Source organism: Ursus americanus, chromosome 29, assembly GCF_024610735.1.
Source record: "Ursus americanus isolate L20-20 chromosome 29, mUrsAme1.1.p, whole genome shotgun sequence".
In the NCBI taxonomy this organism is placed as follows: domain Eukaryota; kingdom Metazoa; phylum Chordata; class Mammalia; order Carnivora; family Ursidae; genus Ursus; species Ursus americanus.
The window spans coordinates 24,519,848-24,536,051 of NC_142155.1; the positions used below are offsets into that span (position 1 = coordinate 24,519,848).

The 16,204-nt window shown below is 45.7% G+C and overlaps 1 protein-coding gene across 4 annotated transcripts; it reads right to left on the bottom strand.

Moving 5' to 3' along the window:
• Window positions 1-273: 273 nt before the first annotated feature.
• TMEM14A (transmembrane protein 14A) lies at window positions 274-12,407 on the bottom strand. 4 transcript variants are annotated; one of them, XM_045802339.2, is made up of 5 exons: window positions 12,254-12,407; window positions 7,885-7,976; window positions 4,077-4,178; window positions 2,490-2,577; window positions 274-853 (listed from the first exon to the last, which is right to left on the bottom strand). In XM_045802339.2, the coding sequence occupies exons 2-5, from the start codon at window positions 7,952-7,954 to the stop codon at window positions 814-816; spliced, it is 300 nt and encodes a 99-aa protein (XP_045658295.1). In that variant the 5' UTR covers window positions 7,955-7,976; window positions 12,254-12,407; the 3' UTR covers window positions 274-813. The 4 variants fall into 4 exon arrangements, with proteins under 4 accessions (XP_045658295.1, XP_045658303.1, XP_045658313.1 ...); XM_045802347.2 differs by having other exon boundaries at window positions 12,184-12,319; XM_045802357.2 differs by lacking the exon at window positions 12,254-12,407 and adding an exon at window positions 11,844-12,162.
• Between the last annotated feature and the right edge of the window lie 3,797 nt (window positions 12,408-16,204).

Genomic DNA, 16,204 nt, shown 5'->3' on the forward strand with positions numbered 1-16,204 from the left:
TGTTCCCTCTCTCACTGGCTGTCTCTATCTCTGTCGAATAGATAAATAAAATCTTTAAAAAAAATAAAAAATAAAAAAAAATAAAAAAATAAAAATGAAGTGGTGATTTGGGACAAAATGGACAAGATCATTTTTGTTTCAGAATTATTACTGTTCCATCAAGGGAGAATGTCTGCTCCTGAGGAAGACTTCCCAATCTCTTTCATTAATAATTGAACATTTAAATGTTGGAAATGATTTGAGTATATAGAGAGGACACTAAAACGAGAGAAACAGGTTTAAAACAGAATGCATTTTATTTGAATACTGAATACATTCCGTTCGTATACCGAGAGTGCTGAGAATAGAGTTTTTTAAAAGGGAAAAATAACACTGGCAGTGATAAAATTAAAATGGAAGAACTATAATTTCTAATATAACAATGACAAGCAGAAGCATCAGCATTTTGTCAAGTTCACTTCTGGCATTCCATTATCTGGGAACTTACAGTTTAAATTTCAGACACAAGTATTTGGAATTGTCAAAAAAAAAAAAAACCCTCACATATATAAAAGTAGGCACAGTAAATGAAAGTGTATAACAATTTATTAAATATCTTTAATGAAACTATTATCTAACAAGTAGAAAACAGTCGAGCTTTTGGTTTAAAAAAAAATCCCTCAAACTAGTGTTCATTTTGGAGCATTTCTGTTGTTTCTAACGTAAAATAAGACAATGTTCCACGTAAAAGAAGTTTATTTTTTGAATACAAAGTGTATGCTCTGCCAGTTACAGCAGAATCACACGATCTGAGTCTTCAGTGCCTTCGGATTCTCAAAGCAGCAATAAGACAAGTCTCAGAATCATCATGAGGCTGGATTAAAATAAAGGAAAGGCAAAGAGCAGGTCACGTTTACGCGGCATAAGACAGAGGTGCCCACATTCACCTAACCCGTAATGTTACTAAACTTTGGTCTCCAAGATTTTCTCTTGCTTCTCCTCAGAGCAGGGGTGAGCTCCTTAGCCTGTGTTGGAACTTCCCAGACAAGGCTGAACTAGCCACTTACAAATGCTGACTGACTGAATGAGCAAAATCAGAACTCACGATTCTGAAAATCTGGGGTGAACCTTTGTAAGAGAAAGGTCTGGAAAAGAACACCAATCTTTCATCAGCTAGTAAAGGCAAGTGGCTTGAAAAAAGAAGCAAGGAGCAATTCTGGGGTGTTATTATTACAATCTCAGCTACTTTCCACCGACTGGGGTCTTGTTCTTCTTGACCCGTAAACCCTACTTCTGATTCCTTCTATCACCAGGTATCATTTTTAGAACAAAGCCATAACTGGAAAACAGTCCTTTGTAACCACATTCCTCCCTGACATTACCCCCCCTCCCACCAAGTCAAAAACATGATACACAGCCACATGAGAAAATTCCATAGAAAAGCAGAATGGAGAAATTACTCACTGCATTATCACACAGTGATAAAAACTATTAGCTGGAAGTATTTCCTTCCTGTCTTGGTTTTTTCATTCACAAACTTTTGAGATCACACTATATTTGGCTGTTTATTTATTCTGTTTTTATCTTCCACTGCATCATTAAGATGTTCTAATGCCACTAGTTTTTTTTTTTTTTTTTTTAAGATTTTATTTATTTATTTGACACAGAGAGAGAGCTAGAGAGCACAAGCAGGGGGAGTGGCAGAGGGAGAGGGAGAAGCAGGCTCCCCACTGAGCAGGGAGTCAGATGTGGGGCTCAATCCCAGGACCCTGGGATCATGACCTGAGCTAAAGGCAGGCGCTTAACTCACTGAGCCACCCAGGCGCCCCTACTAAATAGTTTTTGAAAATGTGTCATGTAATTGCTGCTCGATATTCCATTAAGTGCACAAAGCACTTATTGAAATATTTCCTTATTGGTGAGTTTTTAGGTTGTTTCTAATTTTTCAGTTCATCATGTGTTCCATTAGGAATGAAGTTGCAACGAACATCAGTCTCTGTATACATTTCGTTATTTCTTTGGAATACATTCCAAAAAATAAAAATGTGTAACAAAGGAAGTAAACATGTTTCAGGCTTTCAACATACAAAGGCTGCCTCCAGGAAGAACTGAAAAATGTTACCTATAAATTTGTATGTGGTAATATGATTAATCTCATGGGTAGAATTACTGGGATCAACTTAAGAGAAATCGGAGGCTCCCTATTTATTTTTTTAAAAAAATATTAACTGTCCTCCCTTGAAAACTCAGACTATGCCTAGCAGGCTATCACTTTGTTGCAGGCTGTAAGAGAGACATACGATAGCAACTCTACGTGTGGTCCGCAAAAATGTTCACGGCTACATCAACACCGAAGACTGACTGCAGGTCTGATATTTTAAGGTTTTACAGCCATGCTTACTGTAACAAAAATTCCTTTGACCTTTTCAAGTTAAAACCGACTCTTGCTAAAAAGTCAACACTTCAAAATGATGGCAGAAGAAAGCACAGATCAAAATAGTTGTTCTTACCTTAGACCTGCAACCAGCCCAGCTGGCATGATTTTCTTAGATCTCTTATACCTCACACCCATTATGGTGGCCAGGAAGAAAGCTGTAACTAAAAACCAAACCAATGCATGAACCAGAATTTCAAACATATTAGCAATGCTTGCTCATGGGGGAAAAAAAAAGGACATTGTTCCAGCTTTTTAATGTAACAACTCTTATGTATAAGTATTAAGTTGCTATCTTCTTGAAAAGATAAAGCGTTCTCTTAAAAGACTTTATAAACTAGCTTATCGGAAAGATTTCTGAGTGAACAAGCACGTTAAAAGCCATTCCTGAAATATCTTCATAAGAAAAAAGTCTTCGTCTAACTTAAATTTCTGTTTGTAGAAACTCCTGGAAGGCGAGGACTGTGTCTTATTCAACTTTCCTCAGGAACACTAGGCAGGATGTCTGGATCCACAGGAGATGTCCAATAAATGCTCATTTAAGTGAAAGTAAAGAAAATAATCAGAATCTTTTAGTTTAAGCAAGACCTGATGAATAAAAAAAAAAAAATACTAGGAAAAAAGGCTGACTGATTTTAATGTGCAGCACTGCATGTTGGGAAACTGATGCCTGGGTAATACTATTAAACTCAGAAGTGTCACACCAGCCTTTTAGGTGCTGAACCAATATGGCGAGAGACCGTGTTATGTAAGAGATTAGGGGGCTGACGTCACAATTTCAGAAGAGCTTTCAAGGAAAAAAAATCACTTGCTGATATAAAGAACAAAAAGACTGACAATAAACATGTGAACTATTAAGTGCGTGTGAATAAACCGCCCACAATATCCACAGCTTGCAGATACGTTTCTTCTTTTGACACAATTCCATTATTAAAAACTATCCCGGGCTCCTCTTTCAAAAAGTCAAGAAAAAAAATACAACACTAAGTTCTCTTTCTCTCCCTCAAAGACCGAACTGATACAATTTGTCTTCATTTGTCGTTTCTTCCATACCCACAAGGGCACTTTGAATAATAATCAGATTAAATAGAAACAATTTCCAAACCTTGACCTATTTCAAGCTAGACTAAAGAGAGCCAAGCATCCTGGGCCTATAAACACACACAGGTTTCCATCTTTACTATGGACATTCCCCTGCCAAGCCCAACAAGGGAAGAAGCTAAAAAAAGGTGAGCCTTGATTTTCTAGATTAAGTCTTAAGGCAAAACGGGTTCCAAAAGCTGCTTGTGAATTAAGTAAAATAATGCAAGGCCGTCTCTTGTTAGGCATTTTAATAGCAACACAAAAACTAGGCTAATAGGCACTTAGGGGCATTAGCAGAAAATCTGGGCATAATTCCTTGATTTTTCTAATTTTATTTTCTTTTTCTAGTAACAAGTTTCAGAACATTTCTAAATGTTCTTCTGTGTTTGAAGGCCTGGGAGCAACATCCTTGTTTTCGACTGGGTCTGTCTAGAAAGGAACAAGAATTGTGTTCAGTCTCGACACATGCATATCCACTTGCCACCGTGGCTGCATGTTTTCCAGTGTTACCTAGTATAGGGTACAAAAAAGCCACTCCCAAGGTTTGACCCTTCATAACCGGGAAAAAATGTCTACTTACACAGTGACAGTTTGACATCTCGCTTGTCATTGGAGACACGGTAGGCTCCATAGCCAGCCAAAAATCCAACAAAAAGACCAGCGATCAAAGATGGAACACCGCCTGGAAAAAAAAAAAAAAAGGGTTCAGAAAGAGAATCCCCAAATGAAAGGAATTCCTTCCATTCCTTCAAGTATGATACATGCACCCTCAAATGTGTATCTACATGGGCACTGTAACTAGACAAAGCCAAATTACATATCAGCCTCTTCATGGGCAGTTTCTAAGATATTACTGGTCCTTGCTGAACCCGAAATGCAAGTCAGAGAAACCCTGAATATACAGCAATGCCAGGGTTAGATATGGCTTGAGCGAATCAGAAAGCCTGCCTGGTGGAAGCAGTTTGACCTTGATTGCATGACCTTGGACAATCGGTTGACTTCTTTACACCTCTCTCTCTTTTTTTTCCCTCTTCTCCCTCTTTTCACTCTGAGGTTGTGATAATAACAATAGGATACACCGATATTTAAGCTCAGAGATAGAGAAGTCCTGTGCAAAGCAAGCGATGGTTCTGTCCTGCATAATTAAAGCTTCCAGCCTCCAGATGTCAGGACTCAGGGATGAATGGTGACTGTACTGAGAAATGGGAAGAGCCAGGGCACTGATGCAGCCAGCCCACCACCCACCCAGTGCACTCCCAGCCCGCAGCTCATTCATCCACTGCCCCAGGGCACCGTGACCAACACCAAGCACTTCCTGCGCACCGGCAGTGGGCTGCATGCCAGGGACACTGTGAAAAAGACACACACAGTTGGTGTTTCGTGGAGCTCACTCTGTTTAGAATCTATCACATTGGACTCCCTCAGGGTAGGGTCAAGGCATCTCTAGGTTTTAAATATCTGTAGGAAATTCAGATTGTAGCCAGGGTTAAAAACCATTGCAGCAACCCATGCGTGTGTGCAGTTGCACGCACACCCACAGACAGACACACACACACAGCAGCATCCTGAATGAGAAGCCACATGCACTGGGTTCTAGTCCTAATTTTTCCATTTGTTGCCTGCAGGGCTAAGGCACTTAGTCTCTGAGTTTTGTCAGCTGCAAAACAGAGTTAATATCACCATCCATGTCACATATATAAAGGCTTGGAATGTTACGTTGGAGATAATATTAAATTCCTCATTTTTCCTCCCTCCCTCCGAATCTATTCTGCAAACACAGCAACATGATGTTTTAAAAGCATACATTTGGACAGGTCACTCCTCTAATGAAAAACCGTCAATGCTTTCTACTGCATTTAGGGAAAAAAACCCAGTCTGCTCGATTATTGGAGCCTTGGCCTTCTTTCAGTTCCCTGAATAAGTCAAACTCTTTATTCTTCATGGTTTCTAGACATGCTGTTCCTTGCCTGGAGCGCTCTTCCCTGCACTGCCAACTGGCCAACTGCAGCTCACCTCCAGATGTCTCTGTAAGTGTCAGCTCCTCAGAGCTGTCTTCTCTGACCTACCATTCGCCATCATATATTTGTACACCTGTCCACGTATTTAAGGTCAGCTCCCTGACTTGCTTGTGAGCACCGTCTCTTTTTGCTCACTGCTCTTTTCCAGGGCCTGACACAGTGCTGGGTACTTGGCAGCACTTGATAAACATTGACAAAATGCATGCCCGGGCACTCCCTCTTATGGGTCATGTTCCAGCGGAAGACATCAGATTAAGAAAATAGTTGAGGGGATTTAAGCATTTTCTGGAATGCATGACTAGGTCACGTTAATTAAGGTGTCTTCTCACTTAGAGATCTCTCTTTTCTGTACAACCTGACGATTTCTGCGCTGCTAGGATCCTCCCCACCTGACGTATGCAGAGGGAGGGGCAGCACGAGTCTTGGCAAGATCAGACAGCAAACAGTGGGGACGGACAGGCACGCCAGCAGCCCACATGAATGAGAAGTGGGAAGGCTCCCTGGGAGAGTCCATCCTGCGTGAGGAAGGAGTTGGGTCCATGGGCTCTACCTTGTAAGAAAGCCATGGCTGGTGGAAGGGAGCCAGATCCTGCAAAAAAGCTCAGTCTATGGTGGGGCTACAAAGAGAAGCTCTGAGCTTGTCCCACACCCCTTTCCTCCAAGGGCCAATGTGGCTGGGGCAGTCTCAAGGAGTTTCAATGGAGTTTTCCAAGGAGTTGAAAGGTGCATATGGGGGGCCTCTCTCCCTCAGAGCAGAACACCTGCCTGACAAGCTCTCCTGCTCCCCTCCTCTCTGGAGGGGCTGCTGTGCCCTGACCTCAAACTAGAGTAGGAAGGTATGAGGCCAGGTTCGGCCCTGGTACAGGAGAAGGCCAAGTGAGCTTTCTGGCCATCTTTGGCTTTGGGCACTGGCTACCTGGCTCAGAAAAAGCCTCAAAATCAGTGTCTTCTTGGTTATGCACTTTTCTGGGGACCTCTGTAGGAGAGGGGTGAACTTGGTGCTCAGCCTGCCACGGTGTTGCCTCTCTCCCCTTTCTCTGCTCCTGGCAGGAAATCTATCAGTCCCTCACTCTGACCCAACCTATGTCCGGCACCTGGTCTAGTAGAGGATTCAGACATACTTGTCCTCTTACCAAACACCATTCTGACATCACATCTTTAATCTACCCACCACTGTTCTCAGTAACTGTCTCGTGGAAGCGTCCCCTGGCTGAACTGTATGGGATTCATGTGTAGGGAAGCTTTAAGTAAAAACAGAGAGAGTTGACACACTTTATACAAAAGATCTAAGGCTCTGGGGCCACAAGCAGCTTAGAACATAATACAGAATACAAAACTAGAAAAAGATATTTTGCCCCACTGGCCCACAGACTCTCCCACTGGCAGGGCAGTAGCAGCAGAAATGAGCATATTAAACCCTTCTTCTGGGCCAGGCACTATGTGAAATGTGTTCCATGCATTATCCTTATTTAATCCTAACTGATTAATATACAAATGAGGAATTGAAGCCCAGAAGTTAAAACAGCTCACATGAGTATCTGAGCTAGTAAGGAGTAGTGTCACGAGCAGAATTTCGGAAAGCTTGATTCCGTGGCCTGAGCTCTACATTATAAAAGAGCGGGCTTCTTTGCGAACACATGCCCCCAGGGGCTTCCAGGATCACTTAGTTGGGGGCTCTCTCTCTCTCTTTTTTTTAAGATTTTGTTGGTTTATTTGTTGGGGGGTGGGGGGGTGGGGTGGGTGGGAGAGCACAAGCAGTGGAAGTGGCAGGCAGAGGGAGAAGCAGGCTCCCCACTGAGTAAGGAGCCCAATGCAGGACTCGATTCCAGGACCCTGGGATCATGACCTGAGCCGAAGGCAGATGCTTAACTGACTGAGCACCTAGGTGTCCCTAGTTGGGGGGTCTTGAAAGAGGCCAAGGAACCATATGGTCCAAATGAGAAACAAGAACCTGAAATCAGAGACCTTACAGCAAATGTGACTGCATTTGTTCCCGAAGAGATCTGGGTTAGAAAAGTAAAGTAATCCTCGCCTCTCCTCTCCTCTCCTCTCCTCCCCCACCCCCGGCTGCCCCAACACACACACACACACACACACACACACACACACACACACACACACACACACATCCTTCTTCCCACCCCTCTAACACACAGGCAGAAAGACCCAGACGTGCTTTTCTGTTCTGTCACTGAAGCTATTTAGACCCATCTTTGACAATGAAAAAGTGTTTCAATAACAATCCTATCAGAATTTTAAACTGAGCCCTCTTCAAAGTAGATTATAAAACATCAGTAGTGGTTTATAATCTTAACACAACCACCAATCCCCCACCAAGTCCCTTGGATGAAAAATACGGTTAAGGCTTACCTCTCCGCTTGTATCCCAAGATGCTTCCAAATGTCACAAGGGCTGCATAACCGAAACCAATCAGGTCCATTGGCAAGGCTGCAATTCTACAGCTGGGGGAAGGGACAAGTGTTACAAAATAAAAAGAACTGGGGGGAGCACAGGTAATATAAAAATGCTATGCATTCCACAGAATTACAGAGATTCATTTCTCTAGCCTCCTAAAAAAAAGGAAAGCTCAGTGAGAGACATGTATGCTTCATCAAGGGTAAGTCACTGAAGAATACAGAAGCCTCTGGCACAAAATCACGTGAGTGATGAGACTGTTCTACAGTGCCTCATAGCAGCAGCTGAAACATAGATCTAGGGCTGAGAAGTTCCATTAAAATCCTACCCAGGAATCTATAAGATGTAGGAGAGTGTGCTGGCTATGGGCTGGAGACACAGGTACTGGTCACTAGCTGGCCGTTGGGTCTTGGACCATGCCCCGTCTCTGACCTCAACATCCCCCCCCCCAAACCGAGGGGAGTAGATGAGATGAACCTTAAAGTTCCTTGCCGCTTTTTAATTCTTTTAATTTCTGATTCCCAGTGGTACTTTTGTATCTTAACTCTTACATCTGTATTTCCTCCATGGGGAAAATATCTTTGTATATACAAGGAATAGCATATGAGGTTTTTGGTTTTTTTTAAAAGATTGTATTTATTTATTTGAGAGAGATAGAGCACGATCGGGGGAAGGGGTAGAAGGAGAGGGAGAAGCAGACTCTGTGCTGAACAGGGAGCCCGACATGGGTCTCGATCCCAGGACTCCAGGATCACAACCCGAGCTGAAGGCAGACACTTAATCGACTGAGCCACCCAGGCGCCCCTCATGTGAGGTTTCTTTGTAGTTTTACAGTGTTCTCACTGCTCATCTTTTAGGTTAACCTAGTCTTTTATCCTCTGCACAAACTGGTAACAAACTGACCCAGAAGAACAGAAAAGGAGTTTTGAGCTGATCTCAGAGAGGAAGCCAGAAGTTACTGTGAGGAAGGTGTGCGGGGAGGGAGTCCAAGGCCCAGGAGATGACAGCACCACTCAGGAGGCACTAGAGAAAAATCCTGAACATCCCCGGGAAGGCACATTAAAAGAGGAGGCTCATCGGTGTCCACGGAGTGGTGCTGCAGGACGGAACCCACAGGAAGGACCCGTACTCAAAAACCACTGCTGACTGCAAGACGGACAAACGCACGGTCATGATGGGGATGAGACTGCGAGCAATTACCAAGTGCCAGGCACCCTTCTGAAGCCTTACACCGACTCAATTATTACCACAACCTTCTGAGGTAAGTCCTATTGTTATTACCCACTTTCTAGATGAGGAGACTGAGGCACAGAAAGGGCCAGCAATACTCCCGAGGCCATGCAACAGGACCAAGGTTTCGGACCGAGAGAAGTCTCATTCCTACCCACTAGCAATCACGCCTCTGATAACCGAGTCCATGGTCTGAAAAAAATGACTCTGCAAACAAAACTAATGTCCTTCAGATTTATGAAGTTCTGGACCAACAGTCCATACCAACCATCGCTTCTGTGGGTCTCACAGCTTCAAGTTGCAACCATCTGGTGACTTTCCATCTTGAGCCCTGTCAGCTTCTCACGGTCCGTCCGGCCTGCTGTCTTTCCCAAAGGCTTAGTGGAACTCCACAATGTATGCTTGGCTCCAAACCCGATGCCATACTTCCCAGCTATGCAACATTGGGCATGTTCCTTTTTTTTTTTAAAGATTTTATTTATTTATGTGACAGAGAGACAGCCAGCGAGAGAGGGAACACAAGCAGGGGGAGTGGGAGAGGAAGAAGCAGGCTCATAGCGGAGGAGCCTGATGTGGGGCTCGATCCCAGAACGCCGGGATCACGTCCTGAGCGGAAGGCAGACGCTTAACGACTGCGCCACCCAGGTGCCCCCATTGGACATGTTCCTTATTCTCTCTGCAACCGTCTCTTCATCTGTAAAATACGGATAATCGAATTCTCTACGTCACAGAGTTGTGACAATTGAATGAGGTCATACTGAAAAGCGCTTACGACAGTGCCTGCACATACTGAGCACTCCACAAATCCTAGCTGCTGTAATGATGACTGTTCTTCTCTTCCACCCTTACACCCATTTTTAAGCTTGACATGTGTGAGGCCATAACTATACCAAACTCACTGAGAAAACAACAGAGATGCAGTGAATTTATAACGCATTCAATGAACTAAACCGTAATGTTAGAGCTTATACTCGACTCCATTTAACAACTATTTATTGAACGTCTTCTTTGTGCAAGGCAGTAGGAAGCCATGGAAAGCCCTGGGACTTGGCTCTGGCCTTCCAGTACAGCTCAGCAGGGGAGGCGGGTGTGTGGATGAGCCCTAAGAGGAAATGCACGGGCACCATAACAAGAAGTGGTGCCTCAGGAGACTTGGGAGCCTCAGGAAGGATTCCTAGAGCAAACGGGGTCCCGGCTGGCACCTTGGGGAGAGGAGGAGTAAGCCAAGGGAAGAGCGTGGCAAGGAAGGCTGTGCTCTAGGCAGCAGGGAGAGCATGTGCAGAAGTCTAGTGGCATGAGATAGCATGGCGCGTTTTCAAAATGGGCAGGAGTGCAGCGGGGCTGTGAAGAGTTGAGGCTGGAGAAAAAGACAGGGCCAGGACACTTGTAAGTCCTGTAAAGGGAGGCTGCGTTCTGTCTCAAGGGCAGCAGGGATGCACGAAGGGAGTCTCTCACAACCAGCTTTAATTCCAGCAAGTGCTTCCTCGCAGCGGTAGTGGGAGATGGGACAAAGTGAAGCAGGAAGCTGAGCTAAGCAAGAGATGGTGGTTGGCCTGGCCTGGAGCAATGGCAAGGAGGATGCAGCAGCTCTCAGAGAGGTTCAGGAAGCAGAATCAATAAGCCTGGATGTGGGGAGTGTGGGGGAGGGATGAGTCAGAGATGACTCACCTCTAGGTGTCTGGCTTGGACCACTAGGAAGGAGAGCTGGGAGGTGGGGGGTGGGAAGGGCTTGATGCTACTCCCGGAGACAGGGAACATTGGACCAGCAGTAGGCCCGTGGTGGCAGGAGGAGGGAGGAATTCAGGAATGGTGGGACCTATCTGAGACACAGTCAGTCTAAGATGCCTGACACACAGTGAGGAAAACACCTTTACACCCAGATCTGAAACTTATGAGAGATCACTCATCATCAAGTACTAATTTGGGGACCTAATTTTCTCCTTAAGCCGACCACCTGATGTAAAAGTCTGATTCTTCTTCCTCCTCTGAGCTCCCAGTCTTCTTCTGACTCCCTCTTGGAACCGCACCTCCTTCTACCTGGAATAGAGTTACTTAAGTGAGCTCCCCTCCCTATCTCCCCTCCCAGCCAAGCTCCTCCAGGGCTAAGCTCAAGTTCGGTTTATCTTTGTCCTCCCCACATCACCAAGCTCACTGGCATGCATGAGGCAGGTGTGGAGCAAATACTTGCTGAATGAACAAGTGAGTGAACCAAAGGAACAACTTCTGCCTGAAGGAAGACATTGTGTAACTGGCCAACTCTCAGTATAGCTCTACTGCCAGGAAACATCCTGTTCCCTTCATCTCCTTACTGAACTGAGTATTCTCAGGAGGCAAAATAAATCTATTTCCAATCCTTGCAAGAAGTTTCTGAACTCACAGAGAAAATGCAGATAAAAAGCAATCGCCCCTCTTGCTCCATGTCCATGGCAGGACCATATGACCAGAAGCACATACGAAAGCAATGGAAGTGGGAGCCGATGCGCGCCTTGCATCACATGCTCTCACTGCAAACGCCACCTCAGCACTTGGAGAAGCGAGAAAGCATCTTGGGTGCAATGCAGCAAAATGATTTACCGCACCGCGTACGAAACCAGGTGACAGGGCCCTGCCTTGCCCCTAGCCCTCCAAAATTTGGAAAACCACTAAGAGATTTTCCGTAAGCTACCATATAAAAAGCTACCTACCTTTGTACTCCTTGGGGCTCGAAAGACCATTTTCGAGTGAAGTCTGGGTGGTACTAGGAAGGTGAAAACTGCCAAGGGTTTTTGCCATGGTCCGAGAACCCTATCCCTTCCCCGCCTCTCCCTGGCTCCAGGGAGGTAGGAGGAGAACAGGTGGGAGGCTCAGGGCCGAGGAAGGAAGAAACTGGGGAATTCCCAGGAGACGGAGAGGAGCGATGCTTGGGAGAAGCAGCCCCCATCCCCTGCAAAATTCTCCCCAGGTCCTCAGCATCTTTGCTCCTATCTGTGCCTTTACAAGAAAATTCAGGAGAGGAAGTTCTCGACTGCGAGGCGTACAGCTCACCTGCAACCCCGAGCCCTCCCCGCCGCTCAAAAGAGAAAAATCGTGAGCCAGCCTCGGGCCAACTTTGTACCTGGTGTCCGGAAGCAGTCCCCGGGGCCAGCGCCTCCCGATTCTGCGCGCTACCTCCCCGCACTGGGCAGGGCCTGCTGGTTCCGGGCGGGGCCTTCCCCGCGGCGCGCATGCGCCCCGGCCCTCACTCCTTCCTCGGCTGGGCGTGCCCGGCCCAGGCTCCAAACGTGGAAGCCCATGCACGCTCCACCGCCGCGGGCTCCGTTTACCCGGTTTTGGGCTCTGGTCCTGAACATGGACTGGGGTCTGCTGCCTCCTGCCGGACCTGCGGGAAGCATCCGCAGAGAGCGGGTCTGGGTGGAGCCGGGATCCCAGAAGGCGGAGTTTTGACCGTGAGGTTCATTTATTTGTGGGGCTTCAGCAGCAACCCAGGCCTTTTAGATTCTCGCCAGCCGATTGTCCCCATTTTCAGTGGGGGGAGCTAAGGTTCAGACAGGTTAAGTGATGTAGCTGTCCACGGTCTCAGGTCCTAAGTGGGGTAGAAAGGTTAGAGCCCAGGTTTGTCTGGTTTCAAAGCCGGAGCTCCCGTCATTATATCACACTGTCTAGGAGGTCACGCAGATGTGGAGGGGAGATCAGGATCCGGGTTTTATACTTCACGCCCAGGATTTGCTGGGCTTAAGTGTGTGAAGGGAAAGGTATAGACTGACAGACTTGAAACGCACTTTAAGTCCCGGGATAATCCATCCCAGCAATGAACCTTAAATGGATTTGGACTTGTGCCTCCTGGCAACAGCAACTCGTCTCACGCGAGTCCTTCTAAACCGCATACAGTGACTCCAACCCCACCCTCTTCCTTATAGGCCAGTCCTCCAGAGATTTGAAGGCGGTCATCTAGGAGAGATCAAGCAGCTAGGAGCGTTGCTGGGCTGTGAATAATAGAGTTTCTTAATATTAAAAAAAAAAAACACCCTAAGAATATACATTAAATCCTGTGAAATTTGTTTGCTGAACCTATTCCTTGTGCATAAAAGTGCTTCAGGGAAGTAAAGTGACTATCTCACTTGTAAGAAGTCTGAGTTGGTCCCAGGGAGTTAGTAGGAATGCTGAAGGTTCCCAGGAGAGTGGATGGCAGGCAGTGGAATGTGGAGTGAGGGAAGTGGTAACTGAACTTTGGCCTCAAGTTCCAGCTCTCCTTTCTTTTCTTTTCTTTTTTTAAATTTAAATTCAATTTAATTAACATATAGTGAGTGTATTATTAGTTTCAGAGGTAGAATTTAGTGATTCATCAGTTGCATATAACACCCTGTGCTCATTCAAGTGCCCTCCTTAATGCCCATCACCCAGTTACCCCATCCCCCACCTCCTCCCCTCCAGCAACCCTCAGTTTGTTTCCTGGAGTTAAGAGTCTCTTATGGTTTGCCTCCCTCTCTGTTTTCATCTCATTTTATTTTTCCTTCCCTTCCCCTATGTTCATCTGTTTTGTTTCTTAAATTCCACACAGGAGTGAAATCATTTGATATTTGTCTTTCTCCGACTGATTTCGCTTAGCATAATACCATCTAGTTTCATCCACATGGTTGCAAATGGCAAGATTTTGTTCTTCTCAATGGCTGAGTAATATTCCTGTGTGTGTGTGTGTGTGTGTGTGTGTATTGTATATACAATATATATAACATTATATATATAGTTTGATATCTATCTATATATATCACATCTTCTTTATCCATTCATCTGTGGATGGACATCTGGGCTCTGTCCATATTTTGGCTATTGTGGACGTTGCTGCTATAAACATTGGGGTGCATGTGCCCCTTTGAATCACTATGTTTGTATCCTTATACAATAATAGCCAGCTCTCTTTTCCATCCCCTTCTATGCCCGTCTTTACCCTAGCCTCCCCCCGCCCTCTCTCTCCAGACTCCCAGGACTTTCCCTATCCAGAATAAAACTAAAAACCCTCTTGGAATGCCTCCGTATCTTTACCTGGTATGACCTCCAGTAAACAACTTGCCTCTGACTTCAGACTTCAGTACCTGGATTTATAAGATGCTCTTCAGACTAGGGGGTCTCGGAGATCCATTCTACCCCGTCACTGAGGTATTAGAAGCTGGAAATAGTCCCATGATATGCCTACTCAAGGCATTTTCACCTAAACCTAAAAGAACAACTCTCTATGATGGGACCTTCCATATTCTTGGACATGTGGGTTCATGAAGGTTCTTAGACAAAGGGGCCACTGTCCTCTCAACTCATATGCCAGCTAATGACAAGGTTAGAGCACAAGGTGAGGGTGCCACAAAGCATATTCATCTCCACCTATTTGTCAAGCTGTGTACTCATGATCCACGGCAGAGACAGATGGCCCTATGATGTGCCATCAATCCCCTTTGGCGGTCTGGAAAAACACGCACAATATAAACCATAGGGTTTCCAGGGAAGCCGATGTTACTGAAATGCAGTTATCAAATTATTAAAAATTTGTATCTGTGATCTAATAGATGTGCTTCTTTATCAAATTACAAGATCTCGGAGTGGGAATAATAAGGACCATAATTCCCAAGTAGTGCCGCACCTAAACAACATTTTGAGATATCTGGAACATGCAAACATCTATGACTCCTAGTGGTGACAGAGTCACGGGTACTAATACTGCAGTGGAGTGTTGCCTATGAAAGAGAATGCTAGCCTTTAGTTAGAGGTTAGTGAAGACAGAAATTTCTTTTCTCCGTCCATGTTCTCAGATCTCCTGATTTGCATCCTCAGGCCCCTTTGGATTTGCAGAACTGTCAATGCATAGTAACACAGGCTTTCCTAAGTTGTGTATGGGTGGAACTGGAGAGGAGGAGAGCACAGCTGAGAGCCTGACTGACAGACTGGCCACTCGGGCAGGACCTCACGGGGTGTTTGGCCCTCAGTGAGGTCTCTGTGGATCCTGAGCCTAACCCTCGCTTTCAAACAGCATTCCCAAACTCAGACTGCATCAGCTCTTCCATGGGCACCCTGGCTTTGGGAGATTGATTCATAAAAACCAAAGCCACAGGGCACCTTTGGTTCAGGTCGTGATCCCAGCATCCTGGGATCCAGCCCTGTGTCAGGCTCCCTGCTCAGCGGGGAGCCTGCTTCTCCCTCTCTCCCTACCCCTCCCCTGCTCGTGCTCTTTCTCTCAAATAGATAAATAAAATTTTTAAAGATTTTATTTATTTATTTGACAGAGAGAGAGAGAAGGAGCACAAGCAGGGGGAGGTGCAGAGGGAGAGGGAGAAGCAGGCTCCCCGCTGAGCAAGGAGCCTGTTGTGGAACTCCATCCCAGGACTCCAGGATATGACCTGAGCCAAAGGCAGACGCTTAACCGACTGAGCCACCCAGGCGCCCCAAATCACAACCCTTTATAGTGGCGTTGTATACAAGATGTGCAGGGCATTGAATAGGTAAGATCTTTTCATTTTCACTGGTGAGATGCTTTTAGACTGAATGGGATTTGCCCAGTTTCACATGGGCACTGTCTGATGAATATGCAGATAGATGAACTAAGTCTAGTTTGTATTTGGGCAAAATATCAACAAATCTTCTGCTTCACCACTTCAGCAATTTTATTAAAATCCTCTAGAAATCAAGAAGATAATTTGAAATCCCATTTTTCAAGTCAAAGGACCTAAGAACTAGAGGGAACATTTTGTTGTTGTTGTTGTGTTGCCATGGTTCAGTGCACAGACTGTAGAAAGCATGATGGCTGATGAGAAAGGACAAAATCATCTCTACACTATAAGGCGCCAACACCTCAGCTATCAAGGTTTCTCCTTTCAGGGGTGGCCTCTTCTCGGCTCTCCGCCATCTGGAGGTTCCCACGGGCTGCGTGCCCTCACTTGCTTCCAACATACTGAACAGACCCCTCGCCGCCGCGGATGCAGCGCAGCCCTCTTGCTCGCCCTCGCCTCAGCCGCAACCAAGGCGGCTTGGAGGGAGCCTCCACCTGACTTTTTAATGCTCAAGTCTGGGGGACCTGGCGCGA

Coding starts and splice junctions, on each gene's coding strand:
- TMEM14A (XM_087857015.1), bottom strand. CDS start 11,595: ATGGTCCTGCCATGGACATGGAGCAAGAGGGGCGATTGCTTTTTATCT. Junction 7,971..11,536: donor TTTTTATCTGCATTTTCTCT/GTGAGTTCAGAA, acceptor CCCCAGCTGTAG/AATTGCAGCCTTGCCAATGG. Junction 4,179..7,884: donor CTTGGGATACAAGCGGAGAG/GTAAGCCTTAAC, acceptor TTTTTTTTCCAG/GCGGTGTTCCATCTTTGATC.